The sequence below is a fragment of the Microcaecilia unicolor genome, chromosome 1 (assembly GCF_901765095.1).
Source record: "Microcaecilia unicolor chromosome 1, aMicUni1.1, whole genome shotgun sequence".
In the NCBI taxonomy this organism is placed as follows: domain Eukaryota; kingdom Metazoa; phylum Chordata; class Amphibia; order Gymnophiona; family Siphonopidae; genus Microcaecilia; species Microcaecilia unicolor.
In genome coordinates this window covers 52,105,153-52,126,025 of record NC_044031.1, presented here as the reverse complement: position 1 = coordinate 52,126,025, position 20,873 = coordinate 52,105,153, and the positions used below count along the sequence as shown (strand labels likewise).

General features: G+C 42.3%; 1 protein-coding gene across 1 annotated transcript; it reads left to right on the top strand.

Annotated features, from left to right (window-relative positions):
* The first annotated feature begins 195 nt into the window (after positions 1-195).
* On the top strand, positions 196-19,975 carry JMJD4 (jumonji domain containing 4). The gene is made up of 6 exons (XM_030189897.1): positions 196-689; positions 1,593-1,758; positions 6,835-6,960; positions 12,497-12,764; positions 14,570-14,716; positions 19,657-19,975. Exons 1-6 carry the CDS (start codon positions 440-442, stop codon positions 19,966-19,968), a joined length of 1,269 nt encoding a protein of 422 aa, XP_030045757.1. The 5' UTR covers positions 196-439; the 3' UTR covers positions 19,969-19,975.
* The last annotated feature ends 898 nt before the right edge of the window (positions 19,976-20,873 follow it).

The window sequence follows — 20,873 nt, the reverse complement described above, 5'->3', positions numbered from 1 at the left end:
CGCTAAAGCAGTAGCATTGCAGCGAAATCATAGGATACTTATAGGCCATTGCAGCCAATCCGGTTAGTTAGTGGGCGGGTACCTGATTTATATTGGTTGCTGCCTGAGCTCATTTTTTTTGACGAGTGAGGATACCAAAAGGTCCTCCTAGTCAGATCAGACATTAGTAATCGGTTAAGAGATAAAGGAGGGGGGAGGGAAATACGCTTGTATACCATTAAGGTACTTATCCAAGAAAAGAAGCAAGCAACTTGTTTTGCCTAGTGGTGGGGGTATTCGTGTGTGAGATAGATAAAGGGATATAGAGCATGGAGACGGATAAAGTGAAGCTGAAGTTGGGCTTCATACAAGAAACTGCGCTAATGAAACTACTAGTTTTTATGGAAGCTTTTATAAATCTTGTAAGTTAATATGAAAATGCACAGGAAAAGGAACCTAGATGGATAAGGAGACGTTTTTATATTCATGTAACTTCTCTCTGAATCACAACAGCCAGTCCTATGAAGGGTGCCAGGTGGAATACATTGAAGATCCAGATTCATTCACCTATTCAGAGTTTTTCAGGCGTTTTCTGCTTTCTAATTCCCCCTGTGTGCTCTCGGCCAGGTTTACGGACGGCTGGGGCAGTAGGAGATGCTGGGTGTCACCCAGAGGTAAACCCAACTTCGATCACCTACTGCAGAATTTTGGTAAGAATCTGACTTTCTAATACAGTGGGCACAGTGAATTTTTCAGTAATTGAAGCTCCTTATAGCATGGCGTATAGAAAATGTTTCATAGTATATTTCTGTGCCACTTTAGCCACTACTATTAATATTTTTGTAGTACTAAATACTGATATACAGATACATGAAGTAGAGACTCCCTGCTCTCTTGACCGTACAATCAAGTACATGTAGCAAATCTGCACAGACAAACCAAATCATTTCTAGTCATTAGCATCCCAAGCAGGTTACCCTATAAGAATCATCATCAAACATATAAATGGCAAGAGGCGTACTCACTCACAAATGCGCAGTAGAGACCCTCTCTGTCCCGCCCCTGCGTCAATACGTGATGACGGGGGCGTGACAGAGAGGGAACCTGCGCACCTGCGAGTGAGGGAACTGCCGTCGCTACCGCTCCCCCCACCCACCTGAAGTCGCCACCGCCACCCACCCTCCACCCTGCCCGGGTACCTGGCTTCACTATTCAAACCGTTGGAACGAAGCACACAGCTTATCTGAGCTGCCGTTGGCCTTCCTTACCTGCCTGTGTCCCGCCCTCTCCGACGTTACGTCACACGAGGGCGGAACACACGCAGAGAAGAAGGAAGGCCGGCGACGGCAGCTCAGATGAGCTGTGTGCTGCGTTCCGGCGGTTTGAGTAGTGAAGCCAGGTGCCCGGGTGAAGGGGTGACGGAGGGGACTCCGGGTGGGCGGGGGCGACCTATCCGGGGGGGGGGGGCCTTTCAACCCCCCACTTCCTTTACTAGCCCGTTTTTACGGGCTCAACGGCTAGTAATTACAATAATTGATGTATTGCTCCATCTACTTTCTTGTAGCAAATGAGAACTCCCCCCCCCTTTTTTTTTTTTTTACGTTTAATGTCAGGTGATGCTATTGTTCCTGTGGCCAACTGTGATGTGAAGGAATACAATGCAAACCCAAAAGAACAGATCCCTCTCAGAGAGTACATTACTTACTGGAAGGACTATATTCAGAATAACTATTGCTCTCCAAAAGGATGCCTTTATTTGAAGGATTGGCATATGCACAGGTAAGACACTTCAGGGTGTTTGTTATTTACAACTTATTACTAAGAGCTACAGTTCTCTGCAGTGTTTACTTGTGGGCTTAGAGCTGTACCAGCAGAGGGTGTTTGGAAGAAGCTAAGCAGTGATTCCCAAACTTGGCCCTTAAGGCAGGCAGCACCTAATCTCTCTGCTGTGGCAGGACTCTTTTTTTTTAGATTATATTTGCCTTCCAACTATCGCCCCATCTCCCTCCTCCCTTTCCTAATCAAGATACTTGAACGTGCTGTTTACCGCCGGTTGCCTTGACTTTCTATCATCTCAAGCTATTCTTGATCCACTTCAATCTGGCTTCCGCCCCCTTCATTCAACTGAAACAGCGCTTACTAAGGTCTCCAATGATCTGTTCCTGGCCAGATCCTCATCCTTCTCGATCTGTCTGCTGCTTTTGACACTGTTGATCACAACCTACTCCTTGATACGCTGTCCTCACTTGGATTTCAGGGCTCTGTTCTTTCCTGGTTTTCTTCTTATCTCTCCCAGCGTACCTTTAGTGTATACTCTAGTGGATCCTCCTCTACTTCTATCCCACTGTCAGTTGGTGTACCTCAGGGATCTGTCCTGAGACCTCTTCTTTTCTCCATCTATACTTCTTCCCTTGGTACTCTGATCTCATCCCATGGTTTTCACTATCATCGTTATGCTGATGACTCCCAGATCTACCTCTCCACACCAGAAATCTCAGCCGAAATCCAGGCCAAAGTATGAGCCTGCCTGTCTGACATTGCTGCCTGGATGTCTCAGCGCCATCTGGAACTAAACATGATCAAGACTGAGCTTCTTATCTTTCCCCCTAAACCAACCTCTCCTCCTCCCCCATTCTCTATTTCTGTGGATAACACTCTCATCCTTCCTGTCTCATCAGCTCGTAACCTTGGGGTTATCTTCGACTCCTCCCTCTCCTTCTCTGCACATATTCAGCAGACTGCTAAAACCTGTCGTTTCTTTCTCTATAATATCAGCAAAATTCGCCCTTTCCTTTCTGAGCACACTACCAGAACCATCATCCACACTCTTATCACCTCTCGCTTAGACTATTGCAACTTGCTTCTCACAGGTCTCCCACTTAGCCAGCTCTCTCCAATCTGTTCAAAATTCTGCTGCACGACTAATATTCCGCCAGTGTCATTATGCTCATATTAGCCCTCTCCTCAAGTCACTTCATTGGCTTCCTATCCGTGTCCGCATACAGTTCAAACTCCTCTTATTGACCTATAAGTGCATTCACTCTGCAGCTCCTCAGTACCTCTCCACTCTCATCTCTCCCTACATTCCTCCCCGGGAACTCTGTTCACTGAGTAAATCTCTCTCATCTGCACCCTTCTCCTCCACTGCTAACTCCAGACTCAGTTCCTTTTATCTTGCTGCACCATATGCCTGGAATAGACTCTCTGGCCGTCTTCAAATCTAAGCTAAAAGCCCACCTTTTTTATGCTGCTTTTAACGCCTAACCCTTATTCACTTGTTCAGAACCCTTATTTTATCATCCTCACTTTAACATTCCCTTATCTCTTGTTTGTCCTGTTTGTCCTAATTAGATTGTAAGCTCTGTCGAGCAGGGACTGACGCTTCATGTTCAAGTGTACAGCGCTGTGTATGTCCAGTAGCGCTATAGAAATAAGTAGTAGTAATGTGATGCGTCTCTTTCTAGAACCAGAATCAACACATTCTCTAGAGTGTGTGTATCAGACCCCTGATGCAGGCGGACTGACCACTGAAACGGCCCTATGTCGGGTATTTATTTGGTGCTTTAATAAAGATCTTCTGTTCTCCAATTGTGTGTGGAAGTCATGAGTCATCCTCTACATTTTTGGATATTCCCTGAAAGCATTCCAGGCAGTCATGTTTTCAGGGTGTTCATGGTGGATATCCAGAAAACCTGATTGGCTGGGTTGCTTCCAGGACCATGTTTGGGAACCAGTGAGTTAGGCAGAACAGTGATTAATGAAGACAGGTTCTTGTAAGTATCTGTAAGGGGACAGCCACCCAGATGGGCTAAAGCTGCTCTTTGTGGGCCTGTCTTGAGAGACATTTCTATTCGTTGGAGATTCAGCATCTGCAAACTCATCTTTTGCATATTCATTATGAATATGCAAAAAGTAAACCAGCTAGGTCTGCCCATAGGACACGGTGATATTCTTTGTGTTTATAATGTGATTTGTTTTTTAGTATTCTTTAAAGGTAGCAAACAAAAATAAAATGAAAATAAAGTAATACCTTTTTTTAATTGGACCAACGTAATACATGTTTATGATGAGGTTTTGAAAGGTGGAACTTTTAAATTGGACTAACATAGCAACCACGCTACTTTTATCCAGGATAGAAGATGCCACAAACAGCCTATGTCTGACCTGAAGAAGGGTCTGCCTTCAAAAAAGCTTGTCATAAATGTATTACCTTAGAGGTTCTTTTACCAAGGTGTTCTAACAGATTTAGCATGCGCTAACAATAAGATGCCCACAGGAATATGCCAGTTCGCACACCTTACTAAAAGAACCCCTTAGTTCAGGAAAAAAAGGTGATACCTTTTTTATTTTCTTTTGTTTTATTCCTGTGTTAGTGTCTGGGAGTCAGCTTAGTACCATCCTGTATGATACCTACCTGAAGAGATAATAAAAAGAACTGGAGCTCAACCTTTTTTGAATGCCTGATGAATTATAACTAAAATTAAATATTAGATCAAAAATCTCCCTACTGTGTTTCTTACAAATGCAAGTCTCGGCACCAATAGTACTTGCGCTGGGGAATATCTTGAAAATGACCCCCCCCCCCCCCCCCCCAAAAAAAAAAAAAGGGAGTCAGCAGTAGAATATGGACTTAGCGAGTAGAAACGTGGGACTTTTCCACGCACTGAGCCCATTTCTACTGCAGCTATGAAATTACTATTTTCCTAGACTATGCGCTAATGCATTAGCGTGTGGCAACTGAAAAGAATGCGGGTGCACTTACCATCTACTTAAGAGGCGCTATGTGCTCCCATGTTAAGCACGTGTAACCCGGTTAGCTAGTGATAATGTCAGCGTGCTTCACTGTGCTAACCGATTTATGCTTTCACGATTATTTTCCGCTGACTACCCCAGCTAAAATAATAAATGTAACCTTGGTCTCACCACAAAATTCCAGGCACCAGCAAACTCTTTGGATCAGGTACACGAACCAGGATCATTAGAAAAGTTTTATTTCACAGAGCTGGGTGCAGGCCGGGGACCGGGCTTGTTTCAGTTTGGGAGCAAATTAACTTCACTCACACGCCAAAGAAACTCTCCACTCCAGGTTTTATAACAAAATGCAATAATTTTACTAGAGCGCTGCAACAGGCAGCTATCCAGACTTCATACTTGTCTTAATATCAAATAGTTCACATTATATCCAACAGATCACATTGCTGAAAGAAGATTCTCTTGTGCGAAAACATTTGGTAATGGTTCTAACTAATGAATTAATAGCCCCTTTGTAAATCATAGGGTATTTATATATTTACACTTCCATCCAGCCCTCCAATACCCATCCTATCTGGCCGAACAATCAAAGGCTGTGCTTCCTTCGCTTTTGGCGAAAAGCTGTCCCGCTTGGTCTTTACCCAGCCGACGGACTCACTCACGACCAGACCTCCCTGTTTGTCCTTTCCTTCCAGAGGTGCACTTCCACAAATTGCTGCCTCTGGCACCAAACTGGCTCTTCCTCTACTGTTGCCAGGCCCTTTCTACCTACCTGGAGCACTTCTCACAGTTAATGCTTTTGTTGGCAAAAACTTCCACTTTATTCAGTCTTAAGTTATTGTTCCTGACTAGGATACCCCCCTCTTCTCACGGGCACTGGTGAGGGTGAAGGCAACCAAACACCATCTGCTCACTAATCCTATTGCCTTTAAAACTTCCCAACTATGACACCCATTGTCACCCTCTGACCTGGGCTGGGCTCTTTCACCCCCCCCCCCCCCCCCCAACACTCATGCTGTTCTTCCTCCTCCCAGTGAATCTAGAGAGTTCTATACCAGGTCTAGATATCCCCTGAAGAAATCTCCAAACTCAATTTACCAGGGGATTACATAAAAATAAATAATTATTTCACAAGTTCCATGAGATAATGGCAAAGCTAATGCAGGATGCTTTGGCCATGTCCTACATTAGCCATTTTCACACTATTAAGTACATGTTGGCACTTAACGTGGCTTAGTAAAAGGGCCCCATAGCCCTCTGTATCCACAGAAGATGCAGCCTGTCTCCTCACAGCTAAGGACAATCATTACGCTGGTCAGCACAGAGCTTGGTAATGACAAGAACAACTCCGTATAGTGGGAATTTTTGTTTTTGTTTGTAAAGAACTTTTAATTTTGTGCATAGCATATCTTGAAAGGTTCTGTTGGTTTTATCATTTGATTTCATTTTAATTTATTTTCCACAGCTGCCAGTTTTGTAAATCCTGCATGCTTATTTTAAAATAACAGTTGTTCTTGGCCGCTGATCCGCTCGCTGCTGCCACTTCTTTAAAGTGGCCGCTGAGATTTCAAGCGGTGGCCTTACAAGACTTGTATTGCAAGGCTGCCGCTTGACGTCTTGGCGGCCATTTTGATGAAGCGGCGGTGGGGATCTTTCCTGCCATGAAGAGGCCACTCGATCACCAGGGTGCATTGAGGTACGTTCTGAGAGGGCGCTTTGAAGCTTGAGGGGGAGGGAAGGCTCACCTACACATTCCCATTTATCTCTCTGATCCATACATGTGATCTCTTGCAATTCAGGTATGATCATTTACACCACTTCTATGGCTGGTATAAGTGCTCATGCTTAAATATATACATGCATATGTTACCTGCTACATTGGTATTCTGTAAAGGAAGCATGTGTGTACTTTGCTGTGTAGAATAGGCCACAAGTAGGTATATTCTAGGTGCTACAGAATTGCCGCCTCGGTGCATATCTTTATTTTTATTAAAGCATCTGCCATATAGAATATTTGGTTTTCTGTGGTCTGTGTCCTGGAGCGATTGTCCCTTTTTTTCTGTGCATTTAGTGATTTTGTTGTTTTTATCTATCTGTCTTCAGAGCTTTCCCAGACAAAAACATCTATAGCACTCTGGTGTATTTCACATCGGACTGGCTGAATGAATACTGGGATGCGATTGCAGGAGATGATTATCGCTTTGTCTACATGGGACCTAAAGGCTCTTGGTAAAACACTGTGGTGTGTGAATGTTTGCCTTCACTCTGTGTATTAAAAAAGAATTGGGGGTGGCATTCCGCCAATATTACCGATAGATCAGCAAATATATCCCCCCTTTTATTTCTACTACTACTACTACTACTACTTAACATTTCTAGAACGCTACTAGGGTTACGCAGCGCTGTACAAGTTAACAATTAAGGACGGTCCCTGCTAGGAAGAGCTTACAATCTAATGGACGACATGTCAAGTTGGGGTAGATAAGTTTCCTGAGAAGTGGTGTAGTGATTAGGAGCCGAAGGCGACATTGAAGAGGTGGGCTTTGAGCATTGATTTGAAGATGGGTAGGGAGGGGGCACGGCGTATGGGCTCAGGGAGTCTGTACACCATTCTGTGTAGTGTCTCGCTGTAAATTGGAATTGGGGAGCGTAGACTATGATAGTAAGAAGAACACCCTACTTGATTTGTTTCTGCCTTTTTCTCCTCTGTCTGCAAGGAATCCGTTCTTTTCCAGTAACTACTTGTGTTCTTCCATGGGGAGGGTGTTCCATGAATTTATCGCTCAGTCTGTGAAATAATACTTTACTCCATAGTCTACTGCTCTGTAAAATCATATCATATAAACTATTTTTTCCCTCTGAAAAATGCTTGCTGCTTGTACAAATGCTTTTAAGTAGATATATGCATTGGTTCATATTTCATTCATTTTGGGTTCCAAAAAGATTTTAGTGCACATAAATCAAATTGTTTGTACATATATATCTAGAAAACAGTCAGTTTGCATGCATACAAAAATTTTAGAGCACATAAAATGTGCATATTAAAAACAAACGTATTAAGCAAACAGAAAAACACCAACAAATTGGGAAAAAATTGGGGAAAATCCAAAAAATACCTAGAATTTATTGGATATGCAGATCCTTACTTTGAAGTTATTTGGATAACATAAGAACAGCAGGGTCAGACCAGTAGTCCATCTAGCCCAGTAGCCTGTTTCCAGCAGTGGCAAATCCAGGTCACAAGTATCTGGTAGAAACCCAAATAGTGGCAACAATCCATGCTACCAATCCCAGGGCAAGCAGTGGCTTCCCCATGTCTGTCTCAATTACAGACTATGGACTTTTCCTCCAGGAACTTGTCCAACCCTTTTTTTTAACCTATATACCACATCCTCCGGCAGTGAGTTCCAGAGCTTAACTATTTGTTCAGTGAAAAAGTATTTCCTCCTATTTGTTTTACTTCATTGAATGTCCCCTGATCTTTGTACTTCTTGAAAGAGTAAACATAAGTTCACTTCTATTTGTTCTACACCACTCAGGCTTTTGTAGACAAAAATCATATCTCCCCTCAGCCATCTCTTATTTCCAAGCTGAAGAAGAGCACTAATCTCTCTTGTCTTTCCTCATATGAAGAGTTCCATCTCTCTTTTATAATTTTGGTCACTCTACTACCTCTCTCCAAAAGCGTGCAGGTATTTATGATGTTTATTGCATTTATTTTATTTAAGTTTAGCAAATTCACAGAACATGTTTTTTTTAAAATATGTTTCTATACCCCCACCCCCACCCCGTACAGCTATTATCTATCAGTGAACCTATAATGTGAACTCCATAATAATTATAATAGTAATTACACTGATGATGTTAATTACCACACACTCATAGGTAAGAACACAGCACCCACAGCCTGATTTGCAAACTAACTCGTAACCAAATGGAACATGCTCTGGGGTTTGCTTGTCTAGACAAACAAAACAAACAGAATTATTCCCCTAACAATAAAACTCAAAAAGTGTAGACAAAAGAAAAAGTAGGGGGTAGACCAAATGTGTATCCAAACAATGGGTTTATTAAACAATGCAAAAAACCTAAAAACAGACGACGCAGTTCTGTGTTTCGGCGCCTGCCTCAGGAGTCAATCAAATACTCTCGGCCAATGATGGTAACAACAAGTAATAGGCTAAGATGTCTGTCCTTTGCGACATACGGCACGCTTCGCATGGCGATTCTGTGTTTCATAACGTTTATGTACCTTTTGATGTCTTAGCCAATGATAGGCTGAGAGTATTTGATTAACCCTTGAGGCAGGCGCTGAAATGCAGAACTGTGTCTAGTCTGCTTTTAGATTTTGTATTTTTTTTTTTTTAAATAAACCCACTGTTTGACTACACACATGGTCTACCTCCTACTTTTTCTTTTTCTTATCTGTACATCATTCCCAGCATTGAATTTCTCATCGTGAAGGCAGGTCTACTCTGTATTTATCTCAACCTCTCAGTCCCAAGAAACCTTCTCCAGCCATCTCATCGGATCCAGACCTTTTCTGAAGAAATTCACCCAAGGCAATGTGCAGCAAGAATAGGCAATAGACAATTGAACAGCACTTTTCCAAAACTCACTTAGTGCACTTTTTTTTGTGTGTCAGTTTTGAGCTGTGCAATTAATTTTGTTTATCAAGGCAAGATTCATTTACTATAGCATATTCCTGTGTCAGATCTCAAAGTCCAAGATCACTATTTTGACCCCCCCCCCCCTTCCCCCCCTTTTTTTTCTTTTGTGTTAAGATGGTTTTCTATGTAGTTCGTCTGCAGTTCATCCAAATCACAAGGGAGTGTGTTAGGGGCAGGATTTGGCTATTCCCAAAACTTAGCCGTTTTTCTGCCATAATGGAACAAAGCAAAAACATCCAGGGCTAAAAGTTAAACGTTTTGGTCTAGACCTGTTTCAATCATGAATAGGTCAGAAAAAGGTGCCCTAAATGACCAGGTGACCATCGGAAGGATTAATCAATATTTTAAAGTCCCACAACGTGACTGCTGCAGGGGCAAAAATAACAGTCAAAAAAAGCACAAGCCAGAGCTGAGATCTTACTAATGTTTCTCAACAGCAGGATAGTTAACAAATAACAGAGGGCTTGAAGCCTCAGAGGCGACACATTTCACACCAGCACATAGCCTGGTGCGTCACACAGATTCATCATCGGCTTCCAAACTATGCCCACTCTGTTATTCTTTGTATCAAAGCTTATAAGTTTTCTTTAATATCAATAAATATACAAAACACTCATCTAAAAGTAGACTTTCTTTCAACGTTACAGACCCCCAACATGAGTCATGTTTCGCAAACCTGTCAGGGTAAGGTCCTACAAACAAATATACAATCTGAAATCCCCTCTAAAACTTGAACTGTTAAACAAAACCCCTTAAATATATGAACAGTCACATTCATGCATTGTCACCCCACAAAGCTAACCTTTGCGTGGATTGCAACAAACACAAAGAAATCCTGTTTAGAAGGATCAGATCCAAAGAAGCTTAGGGGAGATTAGGTAGGAAAGCATGGGCAGACTTCTATGGTCTGTGCTCTGATCGAGGCTGAATAGATTTGGATGGGCTGGAGTTTTAGAACATGGTCAAGGCGCGGCAGAATTCTATTGTCTGTGCCCTAAAAATGGCAAGGATAAATCAAGATCAGGTATACATATGATGTATCACTTCATACCATATGTAATGAGTTTGATCTTGTTGGGCAGACTGGATGGACCATACAGGTCTTTATCTTCTGTCATCTACTATGTTGCTGTGTATGTTACTATGTTTTGTATTGGCTCGTTGGGTCATGAGTGTTTTGTATAAAGACAGTGCTGGATATTCCTCCGCCATTTTGGAAAGATGTTATAATGGCACCGTAAGCATTGTTGGGTACAAGTAGATTTTTGGTGGGTTTTGGAGAGCTCCTCATACACTATAGAAGAGTAATAGTGAGATGTGTATTTGGGACTTTTTATGTGAAATCACTTCTGTGCCCCCCTAGGGTGCCCCACTGCTCTGCTTCGATGTGTGTGTGGCCAGTCTACTAAGAATGCTGCCCCCCCCCCCCCCCCCCCCCATACATCCTAATGGTTTGTTTTTGGCATTTTTCCCTTGGACCTTTTTTTTTTTTTTTAATGGTCAAAAAAACAAAACACACTGAACACAAAACATCTATTTTTCTGCTTCGAAAATTGCTATATTCACCACTTCATTTTTGGATGTTTTAGCAAAACGTCCAAAATTGGATTTAGACATCATATCAAAAATTATCCTCAATCATTTGTGCAAGGTCATTTTGAGAAGCTGGATTTGAATCCTGGTCCCTGTCATCCTAACCAGCCAGCCAGCTTGAGGTCTCACTGATGATTGGTGCGGTAACGGGTTACTTATTCCTGTGCATTCCCTTGGCTCTTGCCACAGTCTCCCCTTCCTGCTGTTCTTCATGTTTACATCATTCTGTTCTCCAAACTAGGGAAGGGGTGAATGCAGACTGTATTAATAAAATGCCATGATGACAAAGAGAAACATAAGATTGTGTGAAGGTACAGTGCAGTATTAGATTATGTACAGTATCAGATTATATCAAACAAAAAAGGATTATGGAAAAAGTTTCAAAAGACTGCTCTGTCTTGGGTCTTACTTGTATGTCTTCTTTTAGCTTGATGTTTTTTTCTGTTTCTATCCCTATACTTTTTGTGAATAAAGCAAGGCTTCCCAAACTTGACCAAGGGACCCCACAGTCGGTCACATTTTCAAGATATCCAAATAAATGCGCATGAGATGCATGCAGGTGTATTGGAGACCCAGCATATATAAATTTAGCACAGATCTATATCTTCATTGCGGAAATGCCGAAAACCCAGGTGTCTGGGGCGGTTCCTTGGTTATGTTTGGAAAGCCCTGAGTTAGTCTTACTTTCACTTAAAAAAAACAAAAAACATTAGGATGAAAGAACCAGAGGTAGCTTAATGACATACTTAAGGCTGGAGTTGGATATATATATTTCGTTATGGGGGAAAAAATTCACATCTTTAATTTAGTTTGTGGATGGTACGTGAAGGAAGACTCTCAAAACAACAATGACTTTATAAAGAAGCCCCTGAAGAAGTCATATCCAGCAGTATTGGCCAACTGCCTACAGCATGAAGACATGAAGAAAAGTGAAGCCTGTGTCTCATGTGAGTGCAGAACTGAATGTAAAAAAAAAAAAAAGCATAGAAATGGAGGTGTGACTCCATGGTCATGCTCAAAAGTGAGTGTCTGGAACACCTAAAATGAGGGAGCGTGGGTGGTACAACAGGGGTGCTCTCCATACATTTTGGAAGCATAACTTGGCTTGACATACATAGAGGCTCATTTTCAAAGCTCATAAATTACATGTTACTATGTAACTTTGCTTTGTGCTTTGAAAATGAGCACCATAGTAACATAGTAGATGACGACAGATAAAGACTTGTATTGTCCACCTAGTCTGCCTGACAAGATACTCATAGTGTGAGTAATCATACTATCACTTACTGTCAAACATATGGGTATGAGCTTTAGACTTAGAATTAAGTCAGTGCCTGGCACAAAAGTATTTTTTTCTTGTGTTTTTCTTACCCCACTAATAAGTGGAACATATTGACCCACTCTGCCCTGGTTAGCCTATGACCGTTCAGTCATCTGATAGCACCATTCTTCAAGACCTCCATTTACAAATGAGTGCACCATTGTTTCTTTTTGCCCCGTAGGACCCCATTCCATTCGGATGTGTTTCGCTCCTACAGTTGGTCAGTCAACATTTGTGGTAGAAAAAAATGGCTGCTGTTCCCACCCGGGCAGGAAGAGTACCTGAGAGACCGCCATGGGCAATTAGCTTACGATGTTACTTTGCCTGATCTTCAGGATAGCTGCTTGTACCCACATTCTGCCAAGGGTTGCCAGCCTCTGGAAGTCATACAGGAAGCAGGGGAAACAATATTTATCCCTAGTGGATGGCACCATCAAGTGCACAACATGGTAAGGAGGACAGTTCTCAAGTATGGAGCCGCGTTGATCTTGTGTTTGCTTATGAAAACAGATACCCAGCATGCGGGCGAGATGGACAGTAGCAGGTGCTTTGAAAGCATGTTGCACACGTGCAGCTAATGAGGTGTTTCTTTAGGAATAGATTTGTGTTTTTCACAATTACAGCCTAGCAGAGAGCAAGCGCCAGCATACTTCATTGTTAGCATGAATTGCAGCATAGAGCAGCCTGGTAAGGGAAGGAAAATTTCAACATCTGCTTTGCTCTATGCTTTTTAGTATCCTGGAAATTCAATAGCATAGTATAATGTGTTATACGACTCTTTCCCATAATGAAAGCAAATAGTAACAGAATTACCTCCATAATACTCAAGGTGCAGTTGGATCATGGACCTTTCGTGAGGCATAATTCTGTCAGTTTTGTTCTCCATTTCGAATAATTCCTAACATTGTGTTTGTTTTTATTGTCTGTCATGAATCCAAGCTGTTTTTTCTTAGGGAGTGACTCCTAACTTGGCATCCAGCATGTTGTATCTGTAGTTGGGATAATTTTTTGTAAGTGCATCACTTTGCATTTGCCCACATTTAAATTTTAAGCTGCCATTTAGATGCCGAGTCTCCTAGTTACACCAGAATCCTCTGCAAATCCTCTGGTATAATGACTTTGTAGAGTTTTGTGTCATTTACAAATTTGATCATCTCACTTTTGGTCCTTTCCACAGATCATTTATGAATATGTTAAACAGCACAGGTCCCAGAACAGCCCCTTGAGATATTGACCCTTTTCCAACTAGAAAACTGGAACATTTTTATTCTACCGTTTCCTGTCTTTCAGTCAGTTTCCAGCTCATGATAGGGTATTGTCTTCTATCCTGTGGATTTTTAATTTCCAGAAGATCCTCGCATGAGGAATTTTGTCAAATACCCTTTATCAACTGGCACACTCCTATCCACGTAATTGTTGTTAGATTTTTATTTTTTAATTAGTAATTAGAAAGGCAGGACTTGCTTTTGCTAAATCCAAGCTGCCCATTCTCATTAAGAAGTGTCTGTCTATATCAGTGTTTCCCATCTCTTTCCTGGAAGCACTCCTAGTTCAGAAAAACAGAACAACGTTATTCTGTAGAGAACAAAAAGCAGAGGTGGTCAAGGGGAGAAGGGCGACGAAAATGGGTAGATGTGAATCGCTTGTTTACTTTTTCCAAAAATACTAAGACTAGGGGGCATGCAATGAGGCTACAAAGTAGTAAATTTAAAACAAATCGGAGAAAATGTTTCTTCACTCAACGTGCAATTAAATTCTGGAATTTGTTGCCAGAGAATGTAGTAAAAGTAGTTAGCTTAGAGGGGTTTAAAACACGTTTGGATGGCTTCCTAAAAGAAAAGTCCATTATTAAGATGGACTTGGGGAAAATTCACTTCTTATTTCTAGAATAAGCAGCATAAAATGTATTGTACTTTTTTTGAATCTTGCCAGGTACTTGTGACCTGGATTGGCCACTGTTAGAAACATGATCCTGGGTTTGATGGACCTTTGATCTGTCCCAGTATGGCAATACTTATATGCTTATAATGATGTCACAAATAATGCGAGTGTGGCTCCAGTGACATTAGCCCCCTGGCCACCTCCGCGTTTTGCAGCACACTAGTCCAGTCAGTTTTACAGAATTGCTACAAAGATTATGCACGAGAGAGATTTGGATACCTTGGAGACCAAGTGCCAAAACAGAATTTCTTTTTTGAGTTTTCAGGAAAGATCGTTTAATTTGTTGTAATACAATGTCATCCTTTTATTTTAGGAGGACACTATTTCCATTAACCACAATTGGGTGAATGGCTGCAGTGTGACTTGCATGTGGCATTTCCTGCAGTGTGAGCTGAAAGCAGTGAAGCAAGAGATCGGAGAATGGCGAGAAACAATGGATGACTGGCACCAGCATTGCCAGGTAATTCAGCTACCGCAGCACAGCCGTAGCACATCTATATATATATATATATATGGAAAACTGTAAGACTTGTGTACAACAAAGGGCAATACCTGTGCAGTCGGTGTCTTCCCTTCCTACCAAGGGTACCACCTTCAGGTGCTTGAGGCTCCTTTTACGTAGACCAAACAAAGTGAAGAGATGCAGGAATTGTAACTGTTCATACAAATACAGAAAAAGTGATCCCATCGAAAAGTCAAAATTACTTCTTGCAGTTATATGCAAAGGAGGGAAAAAAGACCTCGGCAATGAGTCACCATAAAGCACAAAAGGTTTTTAATCTAACACCAATAGTTAAAAAAAATTTTCTCTGTGTGCTCTTTACAATGTCCATGATTTATATATAATCTTCAAAACTATTTATAATATTAGAAAAATGTATCTGTAATCTTCACAGCTGTACTCCAAATAAAGGCAAAGTAACCGGGTGCCCTTTAGTAAAGTTGAAAGATTGCAAATGTCCCTCCCAACTGTTAAACAGGTTACAAATAAAAACAAATAACATACTTTGAAATGTCTGCAAACAATTGCTATAATAGCTCACCACTGCATCGCTGGTATTTGACTACCCCACCACCTGGATGAGCCAAATTCAAGACCCCTGATGATGCTTTTATAGCGAAACATGAGCATGTTGGGTCCTGGTCATATGGTGGAATACTATAAGAATAGGAGAGATTGAAACTCTAATACAGATGTAACTACATTTTCAAAAAATATATATATCTGGAACACATGATACTGCTAATGGTGAAAATGGACAGTTTTGGATGTTGCTGACTGACATCATCAATGGTTGTTCAAGATTTATCACTAACGTTACAATGGTTTGTTCGAAAAAAGGACAGAACTATTTTACAAGTTGGTGATTCAATGAGTCTGATTTGAAGCAAGGCAGAATCCTGTGGGAGACTCTGGAGCAGTGGATTAACACATGACGAATTGTTTGGTTTTAAATGTATTGGTGTATGGATTAGTTAATAACTATGGGTTAAGGGAATGGATTTTATTTTAGGAAAATTGTATTGGTCTATTAATAAAGAAATATATTTTAAAATGTTAAACAGTTACTAGTGAGTAATTTGTAATATAATGTGTAACTAATTATAGAGTTGAGACCTAGATTGTAATTGTAAAAAAATAAAATGGGAGGATTAGAATATAAAGCCCTGAATGGAGAGGTAAATATACTGCAATAGACATCTGAGAAACCTGGTGGAAGGAGAACAACCAGTGGGACACTGTGATGTCAAGTTACAAATTATATCACAGTGATAGAGAAGTTCAAATGAGTGAAAAGGTGATGCTTTATATGAAAGAGGACGTTGAATCCAAACAAAACAAACATTCTGCAATGGACTTGGGAGGACCTTGCAAGACTGGGAGACTGAATTTCACCTGCCATTTAGGTACCCCGTGTGGCCTGTTCCTTTTATTTAAGGTTTCCCTGTAAGAGCTTGTTTTCTTTGATCCTACTCATGCTGGAGAGAAAAAAATTTTGTTTTGGAGATTTTAAGCTAAGGGATAGGAATTAGGGTCTGATTTAACTTAAACATCATAATAAGGGGTCCTTTCACTAAAGCTTAGTATGCACTAAAAGGGGTAGATGCACTAAACTTAACGAGCGAACGTGGTTTTTAAACTGGTTCTAGCCAGTTCAACGAGCAAGTAGAAAACCGTGAAATGCACCAAAGGGTTCTCCGAGCCATTTTCCGATCACGGTAGCAGCTAACGAAAACAGAATGCAGATGAGCAAATTAGTATTATAATGTGTATAAATCGTATTACAATGAGATGCACTACCGTTTTCTGATCCCCCTCACTGTGGAAAACCTAACGGGAGGTCTGCACCTCTCGTTGGGGCTGCTGTGAGGGAATCGGAAGGAAAAAAAAAAAACATCCAAGTGCTCTTCAGGGACGTCCTTCACTAAAAAAACCCACAGAAAAGGACGTCCCTGACGAGCACTTGCTGGTGGTGGCATGCCTGTACTGTGTTGTATCATTTCTGGGTGCTGCTTTTTGTCTGCCTTCCCTGTTTCCCTCACTCTCTCTCAACATTTTCAGTAGAGCCTTCTTTCTAAAATGATTATTCCAAATCTCTTTCCTGTCCCTTGACTCTTCCCTTGTAGAATTCCAGCCTTTTTCATTTGCGTTCTTTAGAAACCTTTCAGTAGTGCCTCAGAATCTGGGATAGAATGACGCCTTTAGGTTTCAGAATCTGTGTTCTTTTCCTTCCTTCCTTCCTTCCTCTGTGTTCTGCCCCTCCTCCAGGTCTCTCTCAGCCAATCACAGCGCGTTTAGCTTCACCGGTGTCAGCTAAACGTGCTGTGATTGGCTGAGAGAGACCTAGAGGCAGGGCATAATCGAAAGGGACGTCTAAATAGTTTTTTTGATTTGGACGTCCTCGCACGCCCCGATGCCGACGGTGGTCATTTGGGGCACTTTCCAGGAGGGGGGGACAGCAGCACCAGCAGCTGTAAGGTGGGTGGGGGTCAATGGCACCAGAAGCTCTGGTTAGCAGCAGCACCCGGAGGAGAGCTCCGCTGAGCCGTCTCGCCTCTCCATGCATCCCGTTGGCAGATCCACGGCTCGCCACGCTGCACAGGGCTCTCCTGGCCCTTGGTAAACTGTGCTCCAAGACGCACAGGACCCCAGCCCCGCCGCCGCCACAGCTGTTTTTGGGCTAGTTTTACTGAGCTAAGAATGAGAGGTGGGAGTGTGTGTACGGGGGCTGGCAGCAAGGGTGGCTCTGAGGAAAGATCAGCAGCTCTACCAGGGTGTGATGGAGATGCTCCTTCCAGAGCCCGCGGCTCTGACAAGTGCTCATCAGGGATGTCCTTTTTGGACGTCTTTGGCATGCGCAGAGCAGCCAGCATAACACTTGGCTGCTCTGCGCATGTTCAGCTGGCCGACTGGCTTGGAATGAAATCCCATGCAAATGAGCTAGCAGCGACCAGCTCATTTGCATGCGATTTCCTTGACGCATGCCCGTTTCTTACCAATTCGCTAAGGAATCGGTAAGGGAAGGACTTAACGATTGTTTTTAGTGCATCTGGCCCTAAAAGACATTAGCATGCGCTAAGTGCCATGTGGCTTGTAGGTGTAAAATAGGATGGGCAACATTTATTGGGTGCTTATGACTGTTTGCATTTGCTAAGCTTTAGTAAAAGGGCACCCTAGGTGAGGTTCTATTATTATACCTCTTGTTTTTCCTTTATCTATCTTGATCATTTTATTTATTTGTCTGTCTCTTTTGATGTGGGCTAGTGGTTCCAGCTGATCTTCTATTTTGAATTTATTTCTCTGTTTATTGGCTCAGCATGTAACCTTCCAATTTTTCTTGTTGAAATATGTATTAAAAATTATAAATTTTTTTTAAAAAAGGAGTAGCCTGATGGTTAGTGCAGTAGCCTGAGAACTGGGTTCAGTTTACACTGCAGCTCCTTGAGACCCTGGGCAAGTCACTTAACCTTCCATTGCCCCAGGTACAAAGCTTAGACTGTGAGCTCATTTGGGCCAGAGAAAAGTACAGACATTACATATATGTAAACTGCTTTGGTTGTACCATAGAAAGGCAGCATAGTCAATCCAGGACTCTTTACCCTACATTCCTGGGGTCTTAGGTGTGGGGATAGGAATGATTTCTGGTCATTCCTGCCAGGGCAGTTTCCTCTTCAGAAACTGTGCTGCCTAAGCTTTTACTGGTAGTCTTGTGGTACCTCCACCAGGGGCCAGGCTGCCAAATAGGGGAGGATTCCCTTTTTTGGCAGCCTAATCCCTGTGGTAGTACTGCAGGAATACTGCTAGGGTCGTGGGTGGTGCCATGTTTGAAGAGTGACAATTCCAGGGCAGGAATGACAAAGGATTACTCCTGCCTCTTGATAGACCCCAGCGATGTATAGTACATGGCCGGAGTAGGGGGGACAGGAGGCCTGCTTAATTTCAGAGTTTTATCAGTCCTGAAAATACATAGGAATATACACTGTTTGAGTAAATTAGCAGAAAGCTAGAACTTCCTTTCATTCCCAATAGGTTTCTTTCTCCTGCAGCATTCCTTTTTAAATTTAGAAAATCCTGTTCCACGGAACAAAAGTAGATACTCCTAATTGGTGAACACTGTCCTTATCCTCGGCATATCAAACCTCCTGGGCAAATTTCATCTCCCAATAAGTGAAGGGAAGACACTCTGCCCTTTCCTGTCCTGCAGCTTGGAGAGCCACAGTTCACTGTTTTATCTTTCTTGCTTCCTTTTCAGTAACTATTCCAAGATCTCAATTTTGGTGGGTGCGGGGCTGAGTCCAAAGTGAGGGGGCACATTTTGTCCCGCCTCCCCACCACTCTCCACCCCCGCCGCAACCCCAAATACCTGGGCTAGTGGGGGTGTCCCCCAGCCCTGTCAGCAGAAACCTTCCTGTAGTGATACTTGGGCGCTGTGCTGCCTGCCCTGTTTTCCTGCCCTGGTGCTCATGCTCAGGTTTAGTGAGTGAAATTGAGCATGTTCAAAGCTCACACATGCTCAAGTTCATTAAAATCAAGCAGGCGCGCGAGGGAGGAAGAAACAGGACAGGCTGCCGGCGGGACTTGGGGACCCCTGCCAGCCAAACAGCAAATTTGGAGGGCCCAGACCCCCAAGGTGCCCCGTGGCTACGCTACACCTATATATATTTACATCAAAGTACACACTCGGAGATGGACTAATAGACCACTATAAACTTCTCTCGTAGATAACATTCGACACTGAAGTTTTCCACCTACTGTGCTGAGAACTTATTGGGCTTTACAGATGCAGGGTGTATGTACTGAAACACCTCAGTGTTCTTAGTAAGCCTTTTTCTGGGAATTGAACTTGCTCATTTTTTATTTTACTTTTCTTAAAGCATTTGTTTCTATTTTGTTCCCAGGTCGTCATGAAGTCTTGCACAGGTATCGATTATAAGGAGTTTTACTTATTTCTCAAAGTGATTGCAGAAAATAGAATCCGGTTCTTGGAAGAATACTTTGCTGGAAGGGATATTTCCACACCTTCTTTGTCAAAGCTGGGCCCCCTGCATGCTCTGTATGATCTAGGCAGGACAGCAGATGTGTTAGCAGCGCTGATTGCCAATGAGGACTTTAAGCAGCTTGAAACGGAATCCTTTTCTCCTGCACCACTGGAATTATTGCACCATTCGCAAGCAGTAATAGATGATACATACAGAATAAACAATCTGTAATATGGAATATGGGGTTCTAATAATATTGTTTGTTTCTCAACATTGGAGTGAGGAAACTGAAATAGCATTGAAGTTGGAGTTTTTTGGGGTTTTTTTTTTAGTTACCCTATTTATTTTCTTTCATGTTATGCAGTTGATTGAATTGTAGAAATTATTTTTAGTCATACACTAGCGTGGTTTTTGTGACTAAGAGGTCTCTTACTAAAGGGCGTTAAACCCTTAACGTGCAGTTAGTGCATGCAAACATACTACTGCAGAATGTGTTAAATGCTTTGCAGTAATTTGGGCTAACTTTTTTTTTTTTTTTAATAAATATTTTAGGGAGAGGGTGCGTCATGGGTGGAGAGTGGGGGTTCCCCATGTTATCCAGCTAGTGTGTTATGATTAGCAAGCGGAAAATTGATAATGCAGACTTAATGCGGGAGCATTTTTGCCTCCTAAACAGGAGGCGGTAAGTGTTCCTATTTTAACTGTATGTAGTTGATGCACGCTAATGACCGGCATTAAGATATTTTTAAAAATCCCCCCATCAGTGCCACAGTAAGGGGTCCTTTTTACTAAGCTGTGGTAAGCACTAAGCTGTGGAAAGGAGTGGAGGAGTAACCTAGTGGTTAGTGCAGCAGACTCTGATCCTGGGGAACTGGGTTTGATTTCCCACTGCAGCTCCTTGTGACTCTGGGCAAGTCACTTAACCCTCCATTGCCCCAGGTACGAATAAGTACCTGTATATACTATGTAAACCGCTTTGAATGTAGTTACAAAAAAAAAAAAAAACCACACAGGCGGTATATATCAGCCTCATTCCCCACTAATGGGTGCTTACCGCGGGACACTGTCAGGGCGCCAACCGTGCATTTTCAGCGGCACTATCCGGTTAAGTGCCGCTGAAAATACCCAGTTAGCCA

Coding starts and splice junctions, on each gene's coding strand:
- JMJD4 (XM_030189897.1), top strand. CDS start 440: ATGGATAAGGAGACGTTTTTATATTCATGTAACTTCTCTCTGAATCAC. Junction 690..1,592: donor TCACCTACTGCAGAATTTTG/GTAAGAATCTGA, acceptor GTTTAATGTCAG/GTGATGCTATTGTTCCTGTG. Junction 14,717..19,656: donor ACTGGCACCAGCATTGCCAG/GTAATTCAGCTA, acceptor TTTTGTTCCCAG/GTCGTCATGAAGTCTTGCAC.